At 51.3% G+C, this 25,336-nt stretch overlaps 1 protein-coding gene across 1 annotated transcript in view; it reads left to right on the top strand.

Moving 5' to 3' along the window:
- LOC145879491 (copper-transporting ATPase 1-like) overlaps positions 1-25,336 on the top strand; it is a 48,624-nt gene that overhangs the window by 2,320 nt on the left and 20,968 nt on the right. Inside the window, exons 3-12 of the mRNA XM_082975024.1 lie at positions 30-254; positions 725-888; positions 4,439-4,600; positions 4,751-4,827; positions 5,135-5,357; positions 18,477-18,710; positions 19,219-19,310; positions 21,686-21,813; positions 21,902-22,056; positions 22,306-22,440. Coding sequence (XP_082831150.1) covers positions 30-254; positions 725-888; positions 4,439-4,600; positions 4,751-4,827; positions 5,135-5,357; positions 18,477-18,710; positions 19,219-19,310; positions 21,686-21,813; positions 21,902-22,056; positions 22,306-22,440 — 1,595 coding nt within the window. The remainder of the gene's footprint in view (positions 1-29; positions 255-724; positions 889-4,438; positions 4,601-4,750; positions 4,828-5,134; positions 5,358-18,476; positions 18,711-19,218; positions 19,311-21,685; positions 21,814-21,901; positions 22,057-22,305; positions 22,441-25,336) is intronic.

Raw genomic sequence — 25,336 nt, 5'->3', positions numbered from 1 at the left:
AACTCATTGTTGCTATGTTGTCCTTTTAGGAACCAACTCGCTGTTGACCGTCCCAGTTATCAGTCCCCCCTCGCCCTCTTCCCTGTCCCCCACCCCTGTCAAGGAGAAGGAGCTGGACAGCGACCCAGAGAGGGGCGCTGCACAGTGTGTTAAGGGGGCCCCAAACACCCTCGCTAAATGCTTCATCCAGATTGGTGGAATGACCTGTGCATCCTGTGTGGCTAACATTGAGAGGAACCTGAAGAATGAACACGGTGAGAGGAGATTATGTTCATTAGTGCATGCCAGGGTTATGTTCATTAGGACCTGCGATTTTTGCAACGATTTACTCCCCGTTTCAGTCCATTTTCTTTGGTAATTAACACAACCCGGTACTGACTAGTGATGGGAACTATGGTGTAGTTCTATTAGGAACACTGACATGGAGCCTGTTTTTTACAGAAGCTAGCTGTCGTATCTGGGATGGAAAAGAGTCACAAACGGTGTCAGTTTAAGATGTACAATGGCAGTTTTTAAGTAACATGGGAGAAACGTGGAGGGGGTTGTACAAGTCCACAGCCTTCATCTGGTCAGGAAACCCTAGGCCTTTAGTAAAGGCATTAATCACTTATATATTTACTGTTGTCTCCCTTTAGCATCAAACTCATGTATCAGTTCCATAGAAAAGTGATTTAAAATGGGTATGTTGCATTAGTCTAACATTGTCCTGCGTTCCACTGTGCAGGTATCTACTCTGTGCTGGTGGCCCTGATGGCTAGTAAGGCTGAGGTCCGTTATAACCCTGAGGTGATGGACCCTCTGAAGATAGCAGAGTATGTCAGAGAGTTGGGCTTCACTGCTTCTGTCATGGAGAACTATGAGGGTTCTGATGGAAGCCTGGAACTTGTGGTGAGTGTTCTGATTCTAATCAACACTGTAATGGTGTGATCTGTTTGGTGTTCTGATTCTAATCAACACTGTAATGGTGTGATCTGTTTGGTGTTCTGATTCTAATCAACACTGTAATGGTGTGATCTGTTTGGTGTTCTGATTCTAATCAACACTGTAATGGTGTGATCTGTTTGGTGTTCTGATTCTAATCAACACTGTAATGGTGTGATCTGTTTGGTGTTCTGATTCTAATCAACACTGTAATGGTGTGATCTGTTTGGTGTTCTGATTCTAATCAACACTGTAATGGTGTGATCTGTTTGGTGTTCTGATTCTAATCAACACTGTAATGGTGTGATCTGTTTGGTGTTCTGATTCTAATCAACACTGTAATGGTGTGATCTGTTTGGTGTTCTGATTCTAATCAACACTGTAATGGTGTGATCTGTTTGGTGTTCTGATTCTAATCAACACTGTAATGGTGTGATCTGTTTGGTGTTCTGATTCTAATCAACACTGTAATGGTGTGATCTGTTTGGTGTTCTGATTCTAATCAACACTGTAATGGTGTGATCTGTTTGGTGTTCTGATTCTAATCAACACTGTAATGGTGTGATCTGTTTGGTGTTCTGATTCTAATCAACACTGTAATGGTGTGATCTGTTTGGTGTTCTGATTCTAATCAACACTGTAATGGTGTGATCTGTTTGGTGTTCTGATTCTAATCAACACACTGTAATGGTGTGATCTGTTTGGTGTTCTGATTCTAATCAACACTGTAATGGTGTGATCTGTTTGGTGTTCTGATTCTAATCAACACTGTAATGGTGTGATCTGTTTGGTGTTCTGATTCTAATCAACACTGTAATGGTGTGATCTGTTTGGTGTTCTGATTCTAATCAACACTGTAATGGTGTGATCTGTTTGGTGTTCTGATTCTAATCAACACTGTAATGGTGTGATCTGTTTGGTGTTCTGATTCTAATCAACACTGTAATGGTGTGATCTGTTTGGTGTTCTGATTCTAATCAACACTGTAATGGTGTGATCTGTTTGGTGTTCTGATTCTAATCAACACTGTAATGGTGTGATCTGTTTGGTGTTCTGATTCTAATCAACACTGTAATGGTGTGATCTGTTTGGTGTTCTGATTCTAATCAACACTGTAATGGTGTGATCTGTTTGGTGTTCTGATTCTAATCAACACTGTAATGGTGTGATCTGTTTGGTGTTCTGATTCTAATCAACACTGTAATGGTGTGATCTGTTTGGTGTTCTGATTCTAATCACCACACTGTAATGGTGTGATCTGTTTGGTGTTCTGATTCTAATCACCACACTGTAATGGTGTGATCTGTTTGGTGTTCTGATTCTAATCACCACACTGTAATGGTGTGATCTGTTTGGTGTTCTGATTCTAATCAACACTGTAATGGTGTGATCTGTTTGGTGTTCTGATTCTAATCAACACTGTAATGGTGTGATCTGTTTGGTGTTCTGATTCTAATCAACACTGTAATGGTGTGATCTGTTTGGTGTTCTGATTCTAATCAACACTGTAATGGTGTGATCTGTTTGGTGTTCTGATTCTAATCAACACTGTAATGGTGTGATCTGTTTGGTGTTCTGATTCTAATCAACACACTGTAATGGTGTGATCTGTTTGGTGTTCTGATTCTAATCAACACACTGTAATGGTGTGATCTGTTTGGTGTTCTGATTCTAATCAACACACTGTAATGGTGTGATCTGTTTGGTGTTCTGATTCTAATCAACACACTGTAATGGTGTGATCTGTTTGGTGTTCTGATTCTAATCAACACACTGTAATGGTGTGATCTGTTTGGTGTTCTGATTCTAATCAACACACTGTAATGGTGTGATCTGTTTGGTGTTCTGATTCTAATCAACACTGTAATGGTGTGATCTGTTTGGTGTTCTGATTCTAATCAACACTGTAATGGTGTGATCTGTTTGGTGTTCTGATTCTAATCAACACTGTAATGGTGTGATCTGTTTGGTGTTCTGATTCTAATCAACACTGTAATGGTGTGATCTGTTTGGTGTTCTGATTCTAATCAACACTAATGGTGTGATCTGTTTGGTGTTCTGATTCTAATCACCACACTGTAATGGTGTGATCTGTTTGGTGTTCTGATTCTAATCACCACACTGTAATGGTGTGATCTGTTTGGTGTTCTGATTCTAATCACCACACTGTAATGGTGTGATCTGTTTGGTGTTCTGATTCTAATCACCACACTGTAATGGTGTGATCTGTTTGGTGTTCTGATTCTAATCACCACACTGTAATGGTGTGATCTGTTTGGTGTTCTGATTCTAATCACCACACTGTAATGGTGTGATCTGTTTGGTGTTCTGATTCTAATCAACACTGTAATGGTGTGATCTGTTTGGTGTTCTGATTCTAATCACCACACTGTAATGGTGTGATCTGTTTGGTGTTCTGATTCTAATCAACACTGTAATGGTGTGATCTGTTTGGTGTTCTGATTCTAATCAACACTGTAATGGTGTGATCTGTTTGGTGTTCTGATTCTAATCAACACTGTAATGGTGTGATCTGTTTGGTGTTCTGATTCTAATCAACACTGTAATGGTGTGATCTGTTTGGTGTTCTGATTCTAATCAACACTGTAATGGTGTGATCTGTTTGGTGTTCTGATTCTAATCAACACTGTAATGGTGTGATCTGTTTGGTGTTCTGATTCTAATCAACACTGTAATGGTGTGATCTGTTTGGTGTTCTGATTCTAATCAACACTGTAATGGTGTGATCTGTTTGGTGTTCTGATTCTAATCAACACTGTAATGGTGTGATCTGTTTGGTGTTCTGATTCTAATCAACACTGTAATGGTGTGATCTGTTTGGTGTTCTGATTCTAATCAACACTGTAATGGTGTGATCTGTTTGGTGTTCTGATTCTAATCAACACTGTAATGGTGTGATCTGTTTGGTGTTCTGATTCTAATCAACACTGTAATGGTGTGATCTGTTTGGTGTTCTGATTCTAATCAACACTGTAATGGTGTGATCTGTTTGGTGTTCTGATTCTAATCAACACTGTAATGGTGTGATCTGTTTGGTGTTCTGATTCTAATCACACACTGTAATGGTGTGATCTGTTTGGTGTTCTGATTCTAATCACAACACTGTAATGGTGTGATCTGTTTGGTGTTCTGATTCTAATCACCACACTGTAATGGTGTGATCTGTTTGGTGTTCTGATTCTAATCACCACACTGTAATGGTGTGATCTGTTTGGTGTTCTGATTCTAATCAACACTGTAATGGTGTGATCTGTTTGGTGTTCTGATTCTAATCAACACTGTAATGGTGTGATCTGTTTGGTGTTCTGATTCTAATCAACACTGTAATGGTGTGATCTGTTTTTTTTTGAGGATTCTCACAATCATGTTTTATAGGGCTAGTGATATTTCCGCTGCCTCTGTTCCAGATGTTTCTATGTGCTACACCCCTGCTAGATGTCCCCTTTTCCTCTAAAGTGTGTATTAACAGTACATTCTCCTCTCCACCTCTCTCCAGGTCAGGGGAATGACGTGTGCCTCCTGCGTTCACAAAATAGAGTCCCGCATGATGAAAGAGAAAGGTATCGTCTACGCCTCTGTTGCCCTGGCAACCAACAAAGCCCACATCAAGTACGACCCGGAGGTGACAGGACCGAGAGACGTCATCAAACTCATAGAGGTACTTCATTTATCTTCAGTCGTCCAACCCCTCTCCTCTGCCAATCATCTCATCCCCCCGGTTGTTTCTTTAAATGACAATGTGATATCAGTTTGTTTACCTAGTAAATTAGAGGGTTAAATTGATTCATTCATTTTGTCTGTTTATCAGAACCTGGGCTTCGAGGCATCTCTGGTGAAGAAGGATCGCACAGGCAGTCACCTGGACCACAGCAGAGAGATCACACAGTAATGGAAGGGATAGCGGGAGGGGTGTGTGGGATAGCGGGAGGGGTGTGTGGGATAGCGGGAGGGGTGTGTGGGATAGCGGGAGGGGTGTGTGGGATAGCGGGAGGGGTGTGTGGGATAGCGGGAGGGGTGTGTGGGATAGCGGGCGACAGTAGTTCAGCTGCTTGGGTTTTTCCTCACTGGCTATTTAGACGAGATCACTCCTCTCTCTCCATCTCCGTACCTCTCTCTCCATCTCCGTACCTCTCTCTCCATCTCCGTACCTCTCTCTCCATCTCCGTACCTCTCTCTCTCTCTCTTCTCCCAGATGGAGGAAGTCGTTCCTGGTCAGCCTGTTCTTCTGCGTCCCAGTCATGGGGATGATGACCTACATGATCATAGTAGATCACCAGATCAGCACGTCTCACCAGCACAACGCCACCGCACAGGACCGGGAACACTACCACTCCACCATGTTCCTGGAGAGACAGCTGCTTCCAGGCCTCTCCATCATGAACCTGATCTCATTCCTCTTCTGTGTCCCTGTACAGGTAGGAGAAAAAGAGGGAGGGGTAGATGGAGGGGGGAGGGATGGGTGCATAGAGGGAGGAATGGGTATGGAGGGAGGGCTAGATGGGGATGGAGGGAGGGCTAGATGGGGATGGAGGGAGGGCTAGATGGGGATGGAGGGAGGGCTAGAGGATAGATGGGGAGGGATAGAGGATAGATGGGGAGGGACCGATGGAGGGAGGGGGAGAGGCTAGATGGAGGGGAGAGGATAGATGGAGGGGGAGGGAGGGAGGGATAGAGGATAGATGGGGATGGAGGGATAGAGGGAGGGAGGGATAGATGGGGAGGGATGGAGAGAGGGAGGCATACATCGGGAGGGAGGGATAGATAGATGGGGAGGGATGGAGAGAGAGAGAGAGAGAGGGAGGCATACATGGAGAGGGCGGGAGGGATAGATGGGGATGGAGGCAGGGGGAGAGGGGGGATAGATGGACGGGGGGAGGGATAGAGGATGGATGGAGGGATAGAGGATAGATGGGGATGGAGGGAGGGATAGATAGGGATAGATGGGGAGGGACGGCGGGATAGATGGGGAGGGACGGGGGGATAGATGGGGAGGGACGGGGGGATAGATGGGGAGGGACGGGGGGATAGATGGGGAGGGACGGCGGGATAGATGGGGAGGGACGGGGGGATAGATGGGGAGGGACGGGGGGATAGATGGGGAGGGACGGAGGGATAGATGGGGAGGGACGGAGGGATAGATGGGGAGGGACGGGGGGATAGATGGGGAGGGACGGCGGGATAGATGGGGAGGGACGGGGGGATAGATGGGGAGGGACGGGGGGATAGATGGGGAGGGACGGAGGGATAGATGGGGAGGGACGGAGGGATAGATGGGGAGAGACGGGGGGATAGATGGGGAGGGATAGATGGGGAGAGACGGGGGGATAGATGGGGAGGGACGGAGGGATAGATGGGGAGGGACGGAGGGATAGATGGGGAGGGACGGAGGGATAGATGGGGGGATAGATGGGGAGGGACGGAGGGATAGATATGGAGGGATAGATGGGAGGGAGGATAGATGGGGATGGATAGAAGATAGATGGGGAGGGAAAGATGGCGAGGGGGGAGGGAGAGATGGGGAGGGATAGAGGGGGAGGGAGCAGTCACTTGGGGCGTATAGATGGGGGGGGAGGGAGGAAGCAGTCACTTGGGGCGTATAGATGGGGGGAGGGAGGAAGCAGTCACTTGGGGCGTATAGATGGGGAGGGAGGGAGCAGTCACTTGGGGCGTATAGATGGGTGGGGAGGGAGCAGTCACTTGGGGCGTATAGATGGGGGAGGGAGGGAGCAGTCACTTGGGGCGTATAGATGGGGGAGGGAGGGAGCAGTCACTTGGGGCGTATAGACTGGAGGGGAGCAGTCACTTGGGGCGTATAGACTGGGGGGGAGGGAGGGAGCAGTCACTTGGGGCGTATAGAGGGGGGGAGGGAGGGAGGGAGCAGTCACTTGGGGCGTATAGACTGGGGGGAGGGAGCAGTCACTTGGGGCGTATAGACGGGGGGAGGGAGCAGTCACTTGGGGCGTATAGACGGGGGGAGGGAGCAGTCACTTGGGGCGTATAGACGGGGGGAGGGAGCAGTCACTTGGGGCGTATAGACGGGGGGAGGGAGCAGTCACTTGGGGCGTATAGACGGGGGGAGGGAGCAGTCACTTGGGGCGTATAGACGGGGGGGAGGGAGCAGTCACTTGGGGCGTATAGACGGGGGGAGGGAGCAGTCACTTGGGGCGTATAGACGGGGGGAGGGAGCAGTCACTTGGGGCGTATAGACGGGGGGAGGGAGCAGTCACTTGGGGCGTATAGACGGGGGGGAGGGAGCAGTCACTTGGGGCGTATAGACGGGGGGGAGGGAGCAGTCACTTGGGGCGTATAGACGGGGGGGAGGGAGCAGTCACTTGGGGCGTATAGACGGGGGGAGGGAGCAGTCACTTGGGGCGTATAGACGGGGGGAGGGAGCAGTCACTTGGGGCGTATAGACTGGGGGGGAGGGAGGGAGGGAGCAGTCACTTGGGGCGTATAGATGGGTGGGGAGGGAGCAGTCACTTGGGGCGTATAGATGGGTGGGGAGGGAGCAGTCACTTGGGGCGTATAGATGGGGGAGGGAGGGAGCAGTCACTTGGGGCGTATAGACTGGGGGGGAGCAGTCACTTGGGGCGTATAGACTGGGGGGGAGGGAGGGAGCAGTCACTTGGGGCGTATAGACTGGGGGAGGGGGGGAGGGAGCAGTCACTTGGGGCGTATAGACTGGGGGAGGGGGGGAGGGAGCAGTCACTTGGGGCGTATAGACTGGGGGAGGGAGCAGTCACTTGGGGCGTATAGACTGGGGGAGGGAGCAGTCACTTGGGGCGTATAGACTGGGGGGAGGGAGCAGTCACTTGGGGCGTATAGACGGGGGGAGGGAGCAGTCACTTGGGGCGTATAGACGGGGGGGAGGGAGCAGTCACTTGGGGCGTATAGACGGGGGGGAGGGAGCAGTCACTTGGGGCGTATAGACGGGGGGGAGGGAGCAGTCACTTGGGGCGTATAGACGGGGGGAGGGAGCAGTCACTTGGGGCGTATAGACGGGGGGAGGGAGCAGTCACTTGGGGCGTATAGACGGGGGGAGGGAGCAGTCACTTGGGGCGTATAGACTGGGGGGGAGGGAGGGAGGGAGCAGTCACTTGGGGCGTATAGACTGGGGGGGAGGGAGGGAGGGAGCAGTCACTTGGGGCGTATAGACTGGGGGGGAGGGAGGGAGGGAGCAGTCACTTGGGGCGTATAGACGGGGGGAGGGAGGGAGGGAGCAGTCACTTGGGGCGTATAGACGGGGGGGAGGGAGCAGTCACTTGGGGCGTATAGACGGGGGGGAGGGAGCAGTCACTTGGGGCGTATAGACGGGGGGGAGGGAGCAGTCACTTGGGGCGTATAGACGGGGGGGAGGGAGCAGTCACTTGGGGCGTATAGACGGGGGGGAGGGAGGGAGGGAGCAGTCACTTGGGGCGTATAGACTGGGGGGGAGGGAGGGAACAGTCACTTGGGGTGTATAGACTGGGGGGAGGGAGCAGTCACTTGGGGCGTATAGACTGGGGGGATGGAGGGAGAAGTCACTTGGGGCGTATAGACTGGGAGGGAGCAGTCACTTGGGGCGTATAGACGGGGGAGGGAGGGAGCAGTCACTTGGGGCATATAGATGGAGGGAGGGAGCAGTCACTTGGGGCGTATAGACGGGGGGAGGGAGCAGTCACTTGGGGCGTATAGGGGGGGAGGGAGCAGTCACTTGGGGCGTATAGGGGGAGGGAGGGAGCAGTCACTTGGGGCGTATAGACTGGGGGAGGGAGGGAGGAGTCACTTGGGGCGTATAGATGGGGGGAGGGAGGGAGGGAGCAGTCACTTGGGGCGTATAGACGGGGGGAGGGAGGGAGCAGTCACTTGGGGCGTATAGACGGGGGGAGGGAGGGAGCAGTCACTTGGGGCGTATAGACGGGGGGAGGGAGGGAGCAGTCACTTGGGGCGTATAGACTGGGGGGAGGGAGGGAGCAGTCACTTGGGGCGTATAGACGGGGAGGAGGGAGGGAGGGAGGGAGGGAGCAGTCACTTGGGGCGTATAGACGGGGAGGAGGGAGGGAGGGAGCAGTCACTTGGGGCGTATAGACTGGGGGGAGGGAGCAGTCACTTGGGGCGTATGGGGGGGGAGCAGTCACTTAGGGCGTATAGACTGGGGGAGGGAGCAGTCACTTGGGGCGTATAGAGGGGGGGAGGGAGGGAGCAATCACTTGGGGCGTATAGACGGGGGAGGGAGGGAGCAGTCACTTGGGGCGTATAGACGGGGGAGGGAGGGAGCAGTCACTTGGGGCGTATAGGGGGGGGAGGGAGCAGTCACCTGGGGCGTATAGACTGGGGGAGGGAGCAGTCACTTGGGGCGTATAGACGGGGGGAGGGAGGGAGGGAGCAGTCACTTGGGGCGTATAGATGGGAGGGAGCAGTCACTTGGGGCGTATAGATGGGGAGGGAGGGAGCAGTCACTTGGGGCGTATAGACTGGGGGGAGGGAGCAGTCACTTGGGGCGTATAGATGGGGGAGGGAGGGAGCAGTCACTTGGGGCGTATAGGGGGGGGAGGGAGCAGTCACATGGGGCGTATAGACTGGGGGAGGGAGCAGTCACTTGGGGCGTATAGACGGGGAGGGAGCAGTCACTTGGGGCGTATAGACTGGGGGAGGGAGCAGTCACTTGGGGCGTATAGACTGGGGGAGGGAGCAGTCACTTGGGGCGTATAGACTGGGAGGGAGCAGTCACTTGGGGCGTATAGGGGGGGAGGGAGCAGTCACTTGGGGCGTATAGACTGGGGGAGGGAGCAGTCACTTGGGGCGTATAGACTGGGGGAGGGAGCAGTCACTTGGGGCGTATAGACGGGGGGAGGGAGGGAGCAGTCACTTGGGGCGTATGGGGGGGGGGGAGCAGTCACTTGGGGCGTATAGACTGGGGGAGGGAGCAGTCACTTGGGGCGTATAGACTGGGGGAGGGAGCATTCACTTGGGGCGTATAGACTGGGGGAGGGAGCAGTCACTTGGGGCGTATAGACTGGGGGAGGGAGCAGTCACTTGGGGCGTATAGACTGGGGGAGGGAGCAGTCACTTGGGGCGTATAGATGGGGGAGGGAGGGAGCAGTCACTTGGGGCGTATAGATGGGGGAGGGAGGGAGCAGTCACTTGGGGCGTATAGACTGGGGGGAGGGAGCAGTCACTTGGGGCGTATAGATGGGGGGAGGGAGGGAGCAGTCACTTGGGGCGTATAGATGGGGGGAGGGAGGGAGCAGTCACTTGGGGCGTATAGACTGGGGGAGGGAGCAGTCACTTGGGGCGTATAGACTGGGGGAGGGAGCAGTCACTTGGGGCGTATAGACTGGGGGAGTGGGCAGTCACTTGGGGCGTATAGACTGGGGGAGGGAGCAGTCACTTGGGGCGTATAGACTGGGGGAGGGAGCAGTCACTTGGGGCGTATAGACTGGGGGAGGGCGCAGTCACTTGGGGCGTATAGACGGGGGGAGGGAGGGAGCAGTCACTTGGGGCGTATAGACGGAGGGAGGGAGGGAGCAGTCACTTGGGGCGTATAGACGGGGGGAGGGAGGGAGCAGTCACTTGGGGCGTATAGACGGGGAGGAGGGAGCAGTCACTTGGGGCGTATAGACTGGGGGGAGGGAGGGAGCAGTCACTTGGGGCGTATAGACTGGGGGGAGGGAGGGAGCAGTCACTTGGGGCGTATAGACTGGGGGGAGGGAGGGAGCAGTCACTTGGGGCGTATAGACTGGGGGGAGGGAGGGAGCAGTCACTTGGGGAGGAGGGAGGGAGGGAGCAGTCACTTGGGGCGTATAGACGGGGAGGAGGGAGGGAGGGAGCAGTCACTTGGGGCGTATAGATGGGGGGAGGGAGGGAGCAGTCACTTGGGGCGTATAGGGGGGGGGAGGGAGCAGTCACTTGGGGCGTATAGACGGGGGGGAGGGAGGGAGGGAGCAGTCACTTGGGGCGTATAGACTGGGGGGGAGGGAGGGAACAGTCACTTGGGGTGTATAGACTGGGGGGAGGGAGCAGTCACTTGGGGCGTATAGACTGGGGGGATGGAGGGAGAAGTCACTTGGGGCGTATAGACTGGGAGGGAGCAGTCACTTGGGGCGTATAGACGGGGGAGGGAGGGAGCAGTCACTTGGGGCATATAGATGGAGGGAGGGAGCAGTCACTTGGGGCGTATAGACGGGGGGAGGGAGCAGTCACTTGGGGCGTATAGGGGGGGAGGGAGCAGTCACTTGGGGCGTATAGGGGGAGGGAGGGAGCAGTCACTTGGGGCGTATAGACTGGGGGAGGGAGGGAGGAGTCACTTGGGGCGTATAGATGGGGGGAGGGAGGGAGGGAGCAGTCACTTGGGGCGTATAGACGGGGGGAGGGAGGGAGCAGTCACTTGGGGCGTATAGACGGGGGGAGGGAGGGAGCAGTCACTTGGGGCGTATAGACGGGGGGAGGGAGGGAGCAGTCACTTGGGGCGTATAGACTGGGGGGAGGGAGGGAGCAGTCACTTGGGGCGTATAGACGGGGAGGAGGGAGGGAGGGAGGGAGGGAGCAGTCACTTGGGGCGTATAGACGGGGAGGAGGGAGGGAGGGAGCAGTCACTTGGGGCGTATAGACTGGGGGGAGGGAGCAGTCACTTGGGGCGTATGGGGGGGGAGCAGTCACTTAGGGCGTATAGACTGGGGGAGGGAGCAGTCACTTGGGGCGTATAGAGGGGGGGAGGGAGGGAGCAATCACTTGGGGCGTATAGACGGGGGAGGGAGGGAGCAGTCACTTGGGGCGTATAGACGGGGGAGGGAGGGAGCAGTCACTTGGGGCGTATAGGGGGGGGAGGGAGCAGTCACTTGGGGCGTATAGACTGGGGGAGGGAGCAGTCACTTGGGGCGTATAGATGGGAGGGAGCAGTCACTTGGGGCGTATAGATGGGGAGGGAGGGAGCAGTCACTTGGGGCGTATAGACTGGGGGGAGGGAGCAGTCACTTGGGGCGTATAGATGGGGGAGGGAGGGAGCAGTCACTTGGGGCGTATAGGGGGGGGAGGGAGCAGTCACATGGGGCGTATAGACTGGGGGAGGGAGCAGTCACTTGGGGCGTATAGACGGGGAGGGAGCAGTCACTTGGGGCGTATAGACTGGGGGAGGGAGCAGTCACTTGGGGCGTATAGACTGGGGGAGGGAGCAGTCACTTGGGGCGTATAGACTGGGAGGGAGCAGTCACTTGGGGCGTATAGGGGGGGAGGGAGCAGTCACTTGGGGCGTATAGACTGGGGGAGGGAGCAGTCACTTGGGGCGTATAGACTGGGGGAGGGAGCAGTCACTTGGGGCGTATAGACGGGGGGAGGGAGGGAGCAGTCACTTGGGGCGTATGGGGGGGGGGGAGCAGTCACTTGGGGCGTATAGACTGGGGGAGGGAGCAGTCACTTGGGGCGTATAGACTGGGGGAGGGAGCATTCACTTGGGGCGTATAGACTGGGGGAGGGAGCAGTCACTTGGGGCGTATAGACTGGGGGAGGGAGCAGTCACTTGGGGCGTATAGACTGGGGGAGGGAGCAGTCACTTGGGGCGTATAGATGGGGGAGGGAGGGAGCAGTCACTTGGGGCGTATAGATGGGGGAGGGAGGGAGCAGTCACTTGGGGCGTATAGACTGGGGGGAGGGAGCAGTCACTTGGGGCGTATAGATGGGGGGAGGGAGGGAGCAGTCACTTGGGGCGTATAGATGGGGGGAGGGAGGGAGCAGTCACTTGGGGCGTATAGACTGGGGGAGGGAGCAGTCACTTGGGGCGTATAGACTGGGGGAGGGAGCAGTCACTTGGGGCGTATAGACTGGGGGAGTGGGCAGTCACTTGGGGCGTATAGACTGGGGGAGGGAGCAGTCACTTGGGGCGTATAGACTGGGGGAGGGAGCAGTCACTTGGGGCGTATAGACTGGGGGAGGGCGCAGTCACTTGGGGCGTATAGACGGGGGGAGGGAGGGAGCAGTCACTTGGGGCGTATAGACGGAGGGAGGGAGGGAGCAGTCACTTGGGGCGTATAGACGGGGGGAGGGAGGGAGCAGTCACTTGGGGCGTATAGACGGGGAGGAGGGAGCAGTCACTTGGGGCGTATAGACTGGGGGGAGGGAGGGAGCAGTCACTTGGGGCGTATAGACTGGGGGGAGGGAGGGAGCAGTCACTTGGGGCGTATAGACTGGGGGGAGGGAGGGAGCAGTCACTTGGGGCGTATAGACTGGGGGGAGGGAGGGAGCAGTCACTTGGGGAGGAGGGAGGGAGGGAGCAGTCACTTGGGGCGTATAGACGGGGAGGAGGGAGGGAGGGAGCAGTCACTTGGGGCGTATAGATGGGGGGAGGGAGGGAGCAGTCACTTGGGGCGTATAGGGGGGGGGAGGGAGGGAGCAGTCACTTGGGGCGTATAGACTGGGGGGAGGGAGGGAGCAGTCACTTGGGGCGTATAGACTGGGGGGAGGGAGGGAGCAGTCACTTGGGGCGTATAGACGGGGGGAGGGAGCAGTCACTTGGGGCGTATAGACTGGGGGGAGGGAGGGAGCAGTCACTTGGGGCGTATAGACTGGGGGGAGGGAGGGAGCAGTCACTTGGGGCGTATAGACTGGGGGGAGGGAGGGAGCAGTCACTTGGGGCGTATAGACTGGGGGGAGGGAGGGAGCAGTCTCTTGGGGCGTATAGACTGGGAGGGAGCAGTCACTTGGGGCGTATAGACTGGGGGAGGGAGCAGTCACTTGGGGCGTATAGACGGGGGGAGGGAGCAGTCACTTGGGGCGTATAGACGGGGGGAGGGAGGGAGCAGTCACTTGGGGCGTATAGACGGGGGGAGGGAGGGAGCAGTCACTTGGGGCGTATAGACGGGGGGAGGGAGGGAGCAGTCACTTGGGGCGTATAGACGGGGGGAGGGAGGGAGCAGTCACTTGGGGCGTATAGACGGGGGGAGGGAGGGAGCAGTCACTTGGGGCGTGTAGACGGGGGGAGGGAGGGAGCAGTCACTTGGGGCGTATAGACGGGGAGGGAGGGAGCAGTCACTTGGGGCGTATAGACGGGGAGGGAGGGAGCAGTCACTTGGGGCGTATAGACGGGGAGGAGGGAGCAGTCACTTGGGGCGTATAGACGGGGGGAGGGAGGGAGCAGTCACTTGGGGCGTATAGACTGGGGGGAGGGAGGGAGCAGTCACTTGGGGAGGAGGGAGGGAGGGAGCAGTCACTTGGGGCGTATAGACGGGGAGGAGGGAGGGAGGGAGCAGTCACTTGGGGCGTATAGATGGGGGGAGGGAGGGAGCAGTCACTTGGGGCGTATAGGGGGGGGGAGGGAGGGAGCAGTCACTTGGGGCGTATAGACTGGGGGGAGGGAGGGAGCAGTCACTTGGGGCGTATAGACTGGGGGGAGGGAGGGAGCAGTCACTTGGGGCGTATAGACGGGGGGAGGGAGCAGTCACTTGGGGCGTATAGACTGGGGGGAGGAGGGAGCAGTCACTTGGGGCGTATAGACTGGGGGGAGGGAGGGAGCAGTCACTTGGGGCGTATAGACTGGGGGGAGGGAGGGAGCAGTCACTTGGGGCGTATAGACTGGGGGGAGGGAGGGAGCAGTCTCTTGGGGCGTATAGACTGGGAGGGAGCAGTCACTTGGGGCGTATAGACTGGGGGAGGGAGCAGTCACTTGGGGCGTATAGACGGGGGGAGGGAGCAGTCACTTGGGGCGTATAGACGGGGGGAGGGAGGGAGCAGTCACTTGGGGCGTATAGACGGGGGGAGGGAGGGAGCAGTCACTTGGGGCAAATAGACGGGGGGAGGGAGGGAGCAGTCACTTGGGGCGTATAGACGGGGGGAGGGAGGGAGCAGTCACTTGGGGCGTATAGACGGGGGAGGGAGGGAGCAGTCACTTGGGGCGTGTAGACGGGGGGAGGGAGGGAGCAGTCACTTGGGGCGTATAGACGGGGAGGGAGGGAGCAGTCACTTGGGGCGTATAGACGGGGAGGGAGGGAGCAGTCACTTGGGGCGTATAGACGGGGAGGGAGGGAGCAGTCACTTGGGGCGTATAGACGGGGGGAGGGAGGGAGCAGTCACTTGGGGCGTATAGACGGGGGGAGGGAGGGAGCAGTCACTTGGGGCGTATAGACGGGGGGAGGGAGGGAGCAGTCACTTGGGGCGTATAGACGGGGGGAGGGAGGGAGCAGTCACTTGGGGCGTATAGACGGGGGGAGGGAGGGAGCAGTCACTTGGGGCGTATAGACGGAGGGAGGGAGCAGTCACTTGGGGCGTATAGACGGGGAGGGAGGGAGCAGTCACTTGGGGCGTATAGACGGGGAGGAGGGAGCAGTCACTTGGGGCGTATAGACTGGGGGGAGGGAGGGAGCAGTCACTTGGGGCGTATAGACTGGGGGGAGGGAGGGAGCAGTCACTTGGGGCGTATAGACGGGGAGGAGGGAGGGAGGGAGGGAGGGAGCAGTCACTTGGGGCGTATAGATGGGGGGAGGGAGGGAGCAGTCACTTGGGGCGTATAGGGGGGGGAGGGAGCAGTCACTTGGGGCGTATAGACTGGGGGGAGGGAGGGAGCAGTCACTTGGGCGTATAGACGGGGAGGAGGGAGGGAGGGAGGGAGGGAGCAGTCACTTGGGGCGTATAGATGGGGGGAGGGAGGGAGCAATCACTTGGGGCGTATAGGGGGGGGAGGGAGCAGTCACTTGGGGCGTATAGGGGGGGAAGGGAGCAGTCACTTGGGGCGTATAGACGGGGGGAGGGAGGGAGGGAGCAGTCACTTGGGGCGTATAGACTGGGGGGAGGGGGGGAGCAGTCACTTGGGGCGTATAGACGGGGAGGGAGGGAGCAGTCACTTGGGGCGTATAGACTCGGGGGGAGGGAGGGAGCAGTCACTTGGGGCGTATAGACTGGGGGAGGGAGGGAGGGAGCAGTCACTTGGGGCGTATAGACTGGGGGGGGGGGAGCAGTCACTTGGGGCGTATAGACTGGGGGGGAGGGAGGGAGGGAGGGAGGGAGAAGTCACTTGGGGCGTATAGACGGGGAGGGAGGGAGGGAGCAGTCACTTGGGGCGTATTCAAAAGAGTGCAAGGTTCTAGAACTTCAGATAGAAATATATTATGTAGAACAAACAAGACTCTGTTGAATAGAATGGATCATATCAGACTGAATACCCCCGATTTAAAATTAGACTTACACTATATACAGTGCCTCCGGAAAGTATTCGGACCCCTTGACTTTTTCCACATTTTGTTACGTTACAGCCTTATTCTAAAATGAATTACATACTTTTTTTTTAAATTCTCAACAATCTACACACAATAACCCATAATGACAAAGCAAAAACAGGTTTTTAGAATTTTTTGCAAATGTAAAAAAATATATATAAAAAAAACGGAGACCTTATTTACGTAAGTATTCAGACCCGTTGATATGAGACTCCAAATTGAGCTCAGGTGCATCATGTTTCCATTGATCATCCTTGAGATGTTTCTACAACTTGATTGGAGTCCACCTGTAGTAAATTCAAGTGACTGGACATGATTTGGAAAGGCACTTACCTGTCCATATAAGGTCCCACAGTTGTCAGAGCAAAAACCAAGCATGAGGTGGAAGGAATTGTCCTTAGAGCTCTGAGACAGGATTGTATCGAGGCACAGATCTGGAGAAGGGTACCAAAAAATGTCTATAGCATTGAAGGTCCCTAAGAACACAGTGACCTCATCATTCTTAAATGGAAGAAGTTTGGAACCACCAAGACTCTTCCTAGAGCTGGCCGCCCGGGCGAACTGAGCAATCAGGGGAAAAGGGCCTTGGTCAGGGAGGTGACCAAGAACCAGATGGTCACTCTGACAGAGATCCAGAGTTCCTCTGTGGAGATGGGAGAACCTTCCAGAAGGTTAACAAGCTCTGCAGTACTCCACCAATCAGGCCTTTATAGTAGATTGGCCGGATGGAAGCCATTTCTCAGTAAAAGCTTGTAGCGTCATACCCAAGAAGACTCGAGGCTGTAATCCATGCCAAAGGTTCTTCAACAAAGCACTGAGTAAATCGTCTGAATACTTGTGTAAATATGTTTTTTATATTTAGTGAATTAGCAAACATTTCAAAAACCTGATTTTGCTTTGTCATTATGAAGTATTGTGTGTACATTGATGAGCAAAAAAAAACAATTTAATCAATTTTAGAATAAGGCTGTAACCTAACAAAATATGGAAAAAGTCAAGGGGTCTGAATACTTTCCGAAGGCACTGTATACCAAAGTATGTGGACTCACCTTCAAATTAGTGGATTTGGCTATTTCAGCCACACGTTGCTGACGGGTATAAAATCGTGCACACACCCATGCAATCTCCATAGACAAATATTGGCAGTAGAATGGTCTTACTGAAGAGCTCAGTGACTTTTAACGTGGCACTGTCATAGGATACCACCTTTCCAACAAGGATGCCCTGCTAGAGCTGCCCCAGTCAACTGTAAGTACTGTTATTGTGACGTGGAAACAACTAAGAGCAACAACGGCTCAGCCGCAAAGTGGTAGGCCACACAAGCTCACAGAACAGGACCGCCAAGTGCTGAAGCGTGTATAAATGGTCTGTCCTCGTTTGCAACATTCACTACCGAGTTCTAAAATACTTCTGGAAGCTGCTTCAGCACAAGAACTGTTCGTGAAGCTTCATGAAATGGGTTTCCATGGACGAGCAGCCACACACAAGCCTAAGATCACCATTCACAATGCCAAGTGTTGGCTGGACTGGTGTAAAGCTCACCACCATTGGACTCTGGAGCAGTGGAAATGCGTTCTCTGGAGTGATGAATCCCAATTTATCATCTGGCAGTCCGACGGACGAATCTGGGTTTGGTGGATGCCAGGAGAACGCTAGCTGCCTGAATGCACAGTACAAACTGTAAAGTTTGGTGAAGGGGGGAAAATGGTCTGGGGCTGTTTTTCATGTTTCAGGCTAGGCTCCTTAGTTCCAGCGAAGGTCAATCTTAACGCTACAGCAGACAATGACATTTTAGACGATTCTGTGCTTCCAACTTTGTGGCAACAGTTTGGGAAAGGCCCTGTCCTGTTTCAGCATGACAGTGCCCCTGTTCACAAAGCGAGGTCCTTACAGAAATGGTTTGTCGAGATAGCTGTGGAAAAACTTTACTGGTGTGCATAGAGCCCTGACCTCAACCCCATCAAACACCTTTGGGATGAATTGGAACACCGACTGCGATCCAGGCCACATCGCCCAACATCAGTGCCCCACCTCACTAATGCTCTTGTGGCTGAATGGAAGCAAGTCACTGCCACAATGTTCCAACATCTAGTGGAAAGCCTTCCCAGAAGAGTGGAGGCTGTTATAGCAGCGAAGGGAGGGACCAACTCCATATTAATGCCCATGATTTTGGAATGAAATGTTCGACTAGCAGGTGTCCACATACTTTTGGTAATCTTGTGTATCTTTCTAAGTAACACAATACTTACTTAAATAATAGTCACCATTTGTGACTCAAGTGTGAAAGTCATTTTGTAATCAAACCTGAAAGAAATATTTTTCCAGATTTTTAAGATTTAACATTCTTGTCTTTAGTTTATTGGTGGGCGTTACTTCTACACCCAGGCCTACAAGGCCCTGAAACACAAAACAGCCAACATGGACGTGCTCATCGTGCTGGCCACCTCCATAGCCTTCACCTACTCCGTGGTCATCCTCATGGTCGCCATGATAGAGAGGGCAAAGGTCAACCCCATCACCTTCTTTGACACGCCCCCCATGCTCTTTGTCTTCATCTCCCTGGGGCGCTGGCTGGAGCAGATCGCCAAGGTACTGAACCTCTATCTCTTTATTTAACCTTTTATTTAACTAGGCAAGTCAATTAAGAACAAATTCTTATTTACAATGACGGCCTACCCCGGCCAAACCTGGACGACGCTGGGCTAATTGTGCGCCGCCCTATGGGACTCCCAATCACGGCCGGATGTGATGCAGCCTGGCAACAGACAGTAGTAGCTGCAGAGCATGGTGTTATTTCTGTAGCTAGAGTACGTCTCTATTCATGAGAAGTTATCCCTTTGTGTTATAGCTAAAGTATGCTTTTATATATCATTAATAGAGACGTACTCTAGCTACAGAAATAACACCATGCTCTGCAGCTACTACAAAGATGTAGAAGCATATCTTCTATAAGACATGGGCTCCCGAGTGGTGCAGCGGTCTAAAGCACTGCACCTCAACGCAGTCCCTGGTTCGAAACCAGGCTGCATCACATCCGGCCGAATGCTCTGTAGCTATTGCAACCATATGCTCCTGACCTGCTCTGTCTCCCCTGCAGAGTAAGACTTCAGAAGCTCTGTCCAAGCTGATGTCCCTCCAGGCTAGCGAGGCCACGGTGGTCACGCTCAACACGGACATGTCTGTACTCAGGTACTTCACTAAAGATCTCCTGTTTCTAGACCTGGCGTCGCTCTTAACCAAAACACTTTCTGGCACTGAGATAAGGAATTGGATAAGGTAGGCTGTAAGATATTTGACACTATTTCAAGTGTTTTAAGTTTCATTTCGATGTTTACCGTAAATTCCGGATTATAAGCTTCAACTTTTTTTCCAGGCTTTGAACCTTGTGGCTTAAACAATGATGCGGCTAATATATGGATTTTTCCCGCTTTCAATTTTTTTTTCCCAAAAAAAACACATTCTGTGACGTGCTCAGTTTTTTGGCGGCATGAAGCTTTCATTAGACCAATGAAATTGCCGAACGGGTTAAGGTCAAACAACTTTTTTGTTTACTGTTTAGATTAAATCGAGCGCGCTCAAACTTCCCATCATTCTGATTACGGTAGTCATTTTGTCATCCTCATCATGGCAAAGACACAGAGAAATGCATATGATGCCGCTTTCAAGTTGAAGGCGATTGATCTGGCTGTTGGAAAAGGAAATAGAGCTGCTGCACGGGAGCTTGGTCTTAATGAGTCGATGATAAGACGTTGGAAACAGCAGCGTGAGGAATTGACTCAGTGCAAAAAGACAACTAAAGCTTACTGCTAATTTTTTATTTTTTGTTACAAGCGGTGTTTCGTTAAAGCCTGTGTAAAGTTCATTTGTTTCAATGTACCGGTAGGCACCTGCGGCTTATAGACATGTGCGGCTTATTTATGTTCAAAATAATAAAAAAATTTTAAATTCAGTGGGTGCGGCTTATATTCAGGTGCGCTTAATAGTCCGGAAATTACGGTAATCAGAACTGACCCCAGGCCAACATTGAACAGCAAACTCTTTTGAGACATGACATAGAACCAGTGAATTATACATCCGACTACATACCTGTCTCTCTGTCCATGTCAGTGAGGAGCAGGTAGATGTAGAGCTGGTCCAGAGAGGTGATGACTACATACCTGTCTCTCTGTCCATGTCAGTGAGGAGCAGGTAGATGTAGAGCTGGTCCAGAGAGGTGATGACTACATACCTGTCTCTCTGTCCATGTCAGTGAGGAGCAGGTAGATGTAGAGCTGGTCCAGAGAGGTGATGACTACATACCTGTCTCTCTGTCCATGTCAGTGAGGAGCAGGTAGATGTAGAGCTGGTCCAGAGAGGTGATGACTACATACCTGTCTCTCTGTCCATGTCAGTGAGGAGCAGGTAGATGTAGAGCTGGTCCAGAGAGGTGATGACTACATACCTGTCTCTCTGTCCATGTCAGTGAGGAGCAGGTAGATGTAGAGCTGGTCCAGAGAGGTGATGACTACATACCTGTCTCTCTGTCCATGTCAGTGAGGAGCAGGTAGATGTAGAGCTGGTCCAGAGAGGTGATGACTACATACCTGTCTCTCTGTCCATGTCAGTGAGGAGCAGGTAGATGTAGAGCTGGTCCAGAGAGGTGATGACTACATACCTGTCTCTCTGTCCATGTCAGTGAGGAGCAGGTAGATGTAGAGCTGGTCCAGAGAGGTGATGACTACATACCTGTCTCTCTGTCCATGTCAGTGAGGAGCAGGTAGATGTAGAGCTGGTCCAGAGAGGTGATGACTACATACCTGTCTCTCTGTCCATGTCAGTGAGGAGCAGGTAGATGTAGAGCTGGTCCAGAGAGGTGATGACTACATACCTGTCTCTCTGTCCATGTCAGTGAGGAGCAGGTAGATGTAGAGCTGGTCCAGAGAGGTGATGACTACATACCTGTCTCTCTGTCCATGTCAGTGAGGAGCAGGTAGATGTAGAGCGGCCAGGGGTGGCTCCCGCCCGCCAGCAGGAGGGCGGTGATGAGGCTGGCCAGGGGGGCACTACCTGTCTCTCTGTCCATGTCAGTGAGGAGCAGGTAGATGTAGAGCAGGTCCAGAGAGGTGATGACTACATACCTGTCTCTCTGTCCATGTCAGTGAGGAGCAGGTAGATGTAGAGCAGGTCCAGAGAGGTGATGACTACATACCTGTCTCTCTGTCCATGTCAGTGAGGAGCAGGTAGATGTAGAGCAGGTCCAGAGAGGTGATGACTACATACCTGTCTCTCTGTCCATGTCAGTGAGGAGCAGGTAGATGTAGAGCTGGTCCAGAGAGGTGATGACTACATACCTGTCTCTCTGTCCATGTCAGTGAGGAGCAGGTAGATGTAGAGCTGGTCCAGAGAGGTGATGACTACATACCTGTCTCTCTGTCCATGTCAGTGAGGAGCAGGTAGATGTAGAGCTGGTCCAGAGAGGTGATGACTACATACCTGTCTCTCTGTCCATGTCAGTGAGGAGCAGGTAGATGTAGAGCAGGTCCAGAGAGGTGATGACTACATACCTGTCTCTCTGTCCATGTCAGTGAGGAGCAGGTAGATGTAGAGCTGGTCCAGAGAGGAGACGTGGTCAGGGTGGTGCCTGGAGGGAAGTTCCCCGTTGATGGGAGGGTCATCGAGGGACACAGCATGGCTGACGAGTCTCTCATCACAGGTGGGTTACAGTGGAAGATCAACTCTGAGGATACTGGAGAAGATGCATCTCAAAGCTAATGTCTCATCTGTGATGTTTTGTGTCCCAGGCGAGGCCATGCCAGTGACTAAGAAGCCAGGCAGCTCAGTGATAGCTGGTTCTATCAACCAGAACGGCTCTCTGCTCATCAGTGCTACACACGTCGGCCTGGACACAACCCTGTCTCAGATAGTTAAACTAGTGGAGGAGGCTCAGACATCTAAGGTGAGGGTGGTGGTGGTAATATGTTCATTTTTGTGTAAATTATCTTCTTTTTCCTGGAGTTTGAGTTGGATATAAGGGATATTTGATATATATATTTGTCAATATTTGATTTTGACAGAACTGACCTTGGGCAACACATGGAGGATTTGTCTCAGAATACATTTTTCAGTTGTTCTGAGCTGGAAGAGCTTCACCTCTGACCTATGCTTTAACCTTTTACCTTCATGGCCTCTGACCTCTCCCCTGCAGGCTCCCATCCAGCAGTTTGCTGATAAGATCAGTGGTTACTTTGTCCCGTTCATCGTTGGGGTCTCTCTCCTCACTCTGTTCGCCTGGATCCTCATTGGCTTTGTTGACTTTCCACTGGTGGAGAAATACTTCCCTGTGAGTAGCCTTTACTATACTGATATCTGTGTCAAACCTTTACTATACTGATATCTGTGTAAAGCCTTTACTATACTGATATCTGTGTCAAACCTTTACTATACTGATATCTGTGTCAAACCTTTACTATACTGATATCTGTGTCAAACCTTTACTATACTGATATCTGTGTCAAACCTTTACTATACTGATATCTGTGTCAAACCTTTACTATACTGATATCTGTGTCAAGCCTTTACTATACTGATATCTGTGTCAAACCTTTACTATACTGATATCTGTGTCAAACCTTTACTATACTGATATCTGTGTCAAACCTTTACTATACTGATATCTGTGTAAAGCCTTTACTATACTGATATCTGTGTCAAACCTTTACTATACTGATATCTGTGTCAAGCCTTTACTATACTGATATCTGTGTCAAACCTTTACTATACTGATATCTGTGTCAAACCTTTACTATACTGATATCTGTGTCAAGCCTTTACTATACTGATATCTGTGTAAAGCCTTTACTATACTGATATCTGTGTAAAGCCTTTACTATACTGATATCTGTGTCAAACCTTTACTATACTGATATCTGTGTCAAGCCTTTACTATACTGATATCTGTGTCAAACCTTTACTATACTGATATCTGTGTAAAGCCTTTACTATACTGATATCTGTGTAAAGCCTTTACTATACTGATATCTGTGTCAAACCTTTACTATACTGATATCTGTGTAAAGCCTTTACTATACTGATATCTGTGTCAAGCCTTTACTATACTGATATCTGTGTCAAACCTTTACTATACTGATATCTGTGTAAAGCCTTTACTATACTGATATCTGTGTAAAGCCTTTACTATACTGATATCTGTGTAAAGCCTTTACTATACTGATATCTGTGTAAAGCCTTTACTATACTGATATCTGTGTAAAGCCTTTACTATACTGATATCTGTGTAAAGCCTTTACTATACTGATATCTGTGTAAAGCCTTTACTATACTGATATCTGTGTAAAGCCTTTACTATACTGATATCTGTGTCAAACCTTTACTATACTGATATCTGTGTCAAAGCCTTTACTATACTGATATCTGTGTAAAGCCTTTACTATACTGATATCTGTGTAAAGCCTTTACTATACTGATATCTGTGTAAAGCCTTTACTATACTGATATCTGTGTCAAACCTTTACTATACTGATATCTGTGTCAAACCTTTACTATACTGATATCTGTGTCAAACCTTTACTATACTGATATCTGTGTCAAACCTTTACTATACTGATATCTGTGTCAAACCTTTACTATACTGATATCTGTGTCAAACCTTTACTATACTGATATCTGTGTCAAACCTTTACTATACTGATATCTGTGTCAAGCCTTTACTATACTGATATCTGTGTCAAGCCTTTACTATACTGATATCTGTGTCAAAGCCTTTACTATACTGATATCTGTGTCAAACCTTTACTATACTGATATCTGTGTCAAAGCCTTTACTATACTGATATCTGTGTCAAACCTTTACTATACTGATATCTGTGTCAAACCTTTACTATACTGATATCTGTGTAAAGCCTTTACTATACTGATATCTGTGTAAAGCCTTTACTATACTGATATCTGTGTCAAAGCCTTTACTATACTGATATCTGTGTCAAACCTTTACTATACTGATATCTGTGTCAAACCTTTACTATACTGATATCTGTGTAAAGCCTTTACTATACTGATATCTGTGTCAAACCTTTACTATACTGATATCTGTGTCAAACCTTTACTATACTGATATCTGTGTAAAGCCTTTACTATACTGATATCTGTGTCAAAGCCTTTACTATACTGATATCTGTGTCAAACCTTTACTATACTGATATCTGTGTCAAACCTTTACTATACTGATATCTGTGTCAAACCTTTACTATACTGATATCTGTGTCAAACCTTTACTATACTGATATCTGTGTCAAAGCCTTTACTATACTGATATCTGTGTCAAAGCCTTTACTATACTGATATCTGTGTCAAGCCTTTACTATACTGATATCTGTGTCAAACCTTTACTATACTGATATCTGTGTCAAACCTTTACTATACTGATATCTGTGTCACAGCCTTTACTATACTGATATCTGTGTCAAGCCTTTACTATACTGATATCTGTGTCAAACCTTTACTATACTGATATCTGTGTCAAACCTTTACTATACTGATATCTGTGTCAAACCTTTACTATACTGATATCTGTGTCAAACCTTTACTATACTGATATCTGTGTCAACCCTTTACTATACTGATATCTGTGTCAACCCTTTACTATACTGATATCTGTGTCAAACCTTTACTATACTGATATCTGTGTCAAACCTTTACTATACTGATATCTGTGTCAACCTCTCTACAGGGCTATGATGAGAGCATCTCCAAGCTGTAGACTACCCTGTCTAACATCTCTCTGTCTCTCTCTACAGGGCTATGATGAGAGCATCTCCAAGCTGTAGACTACCCTGTCTAACATCTCTCTGTCTCTCTCTACAGGGCTATGATGAGAGCATCTCCAAGCTGTAGACTACCCTGTCTAACATCTCTCTGTCTCTCTCTACAGGGCTATGATGAGAGCATCTCCAAGCTGTAGACTACCCTGTCTAACATCTCTCTGTCTCTCCTCTACAGGGCTATGATGAGAGCATCTCCAAGCTGTAGACTACCCTGTCTAACATCTCTCTGTCTCTCTCTACAGGGCTATGATGAGAGCATCTCCAAGCTGTAGACTACCCTGTCTAACATCTCTCTGTCTCTCTCTACAGGGCTATGATGAGAGCATCTCCAAGCTGTAGACTACCCTGTCTAACATCTCTCTGTCTCTCTCTACAGGGCTATGATGAGAGCATCTC

This window comes from Salmo salar, chromosome 05 (genome assembly GCF_965601325.2).
Source record: "Salmo salar chromosome 05, fSalSal1, whole genome shotgun sequence".
NCBI lineage: Eukaryota > Metazoa > Chordata > Actinopteri > Salmoniformes > Salmonidae > Salmo > Salmo salar.
This window is presented reverse-complemented; position numbering and strand designations above follow the sequence as displayed.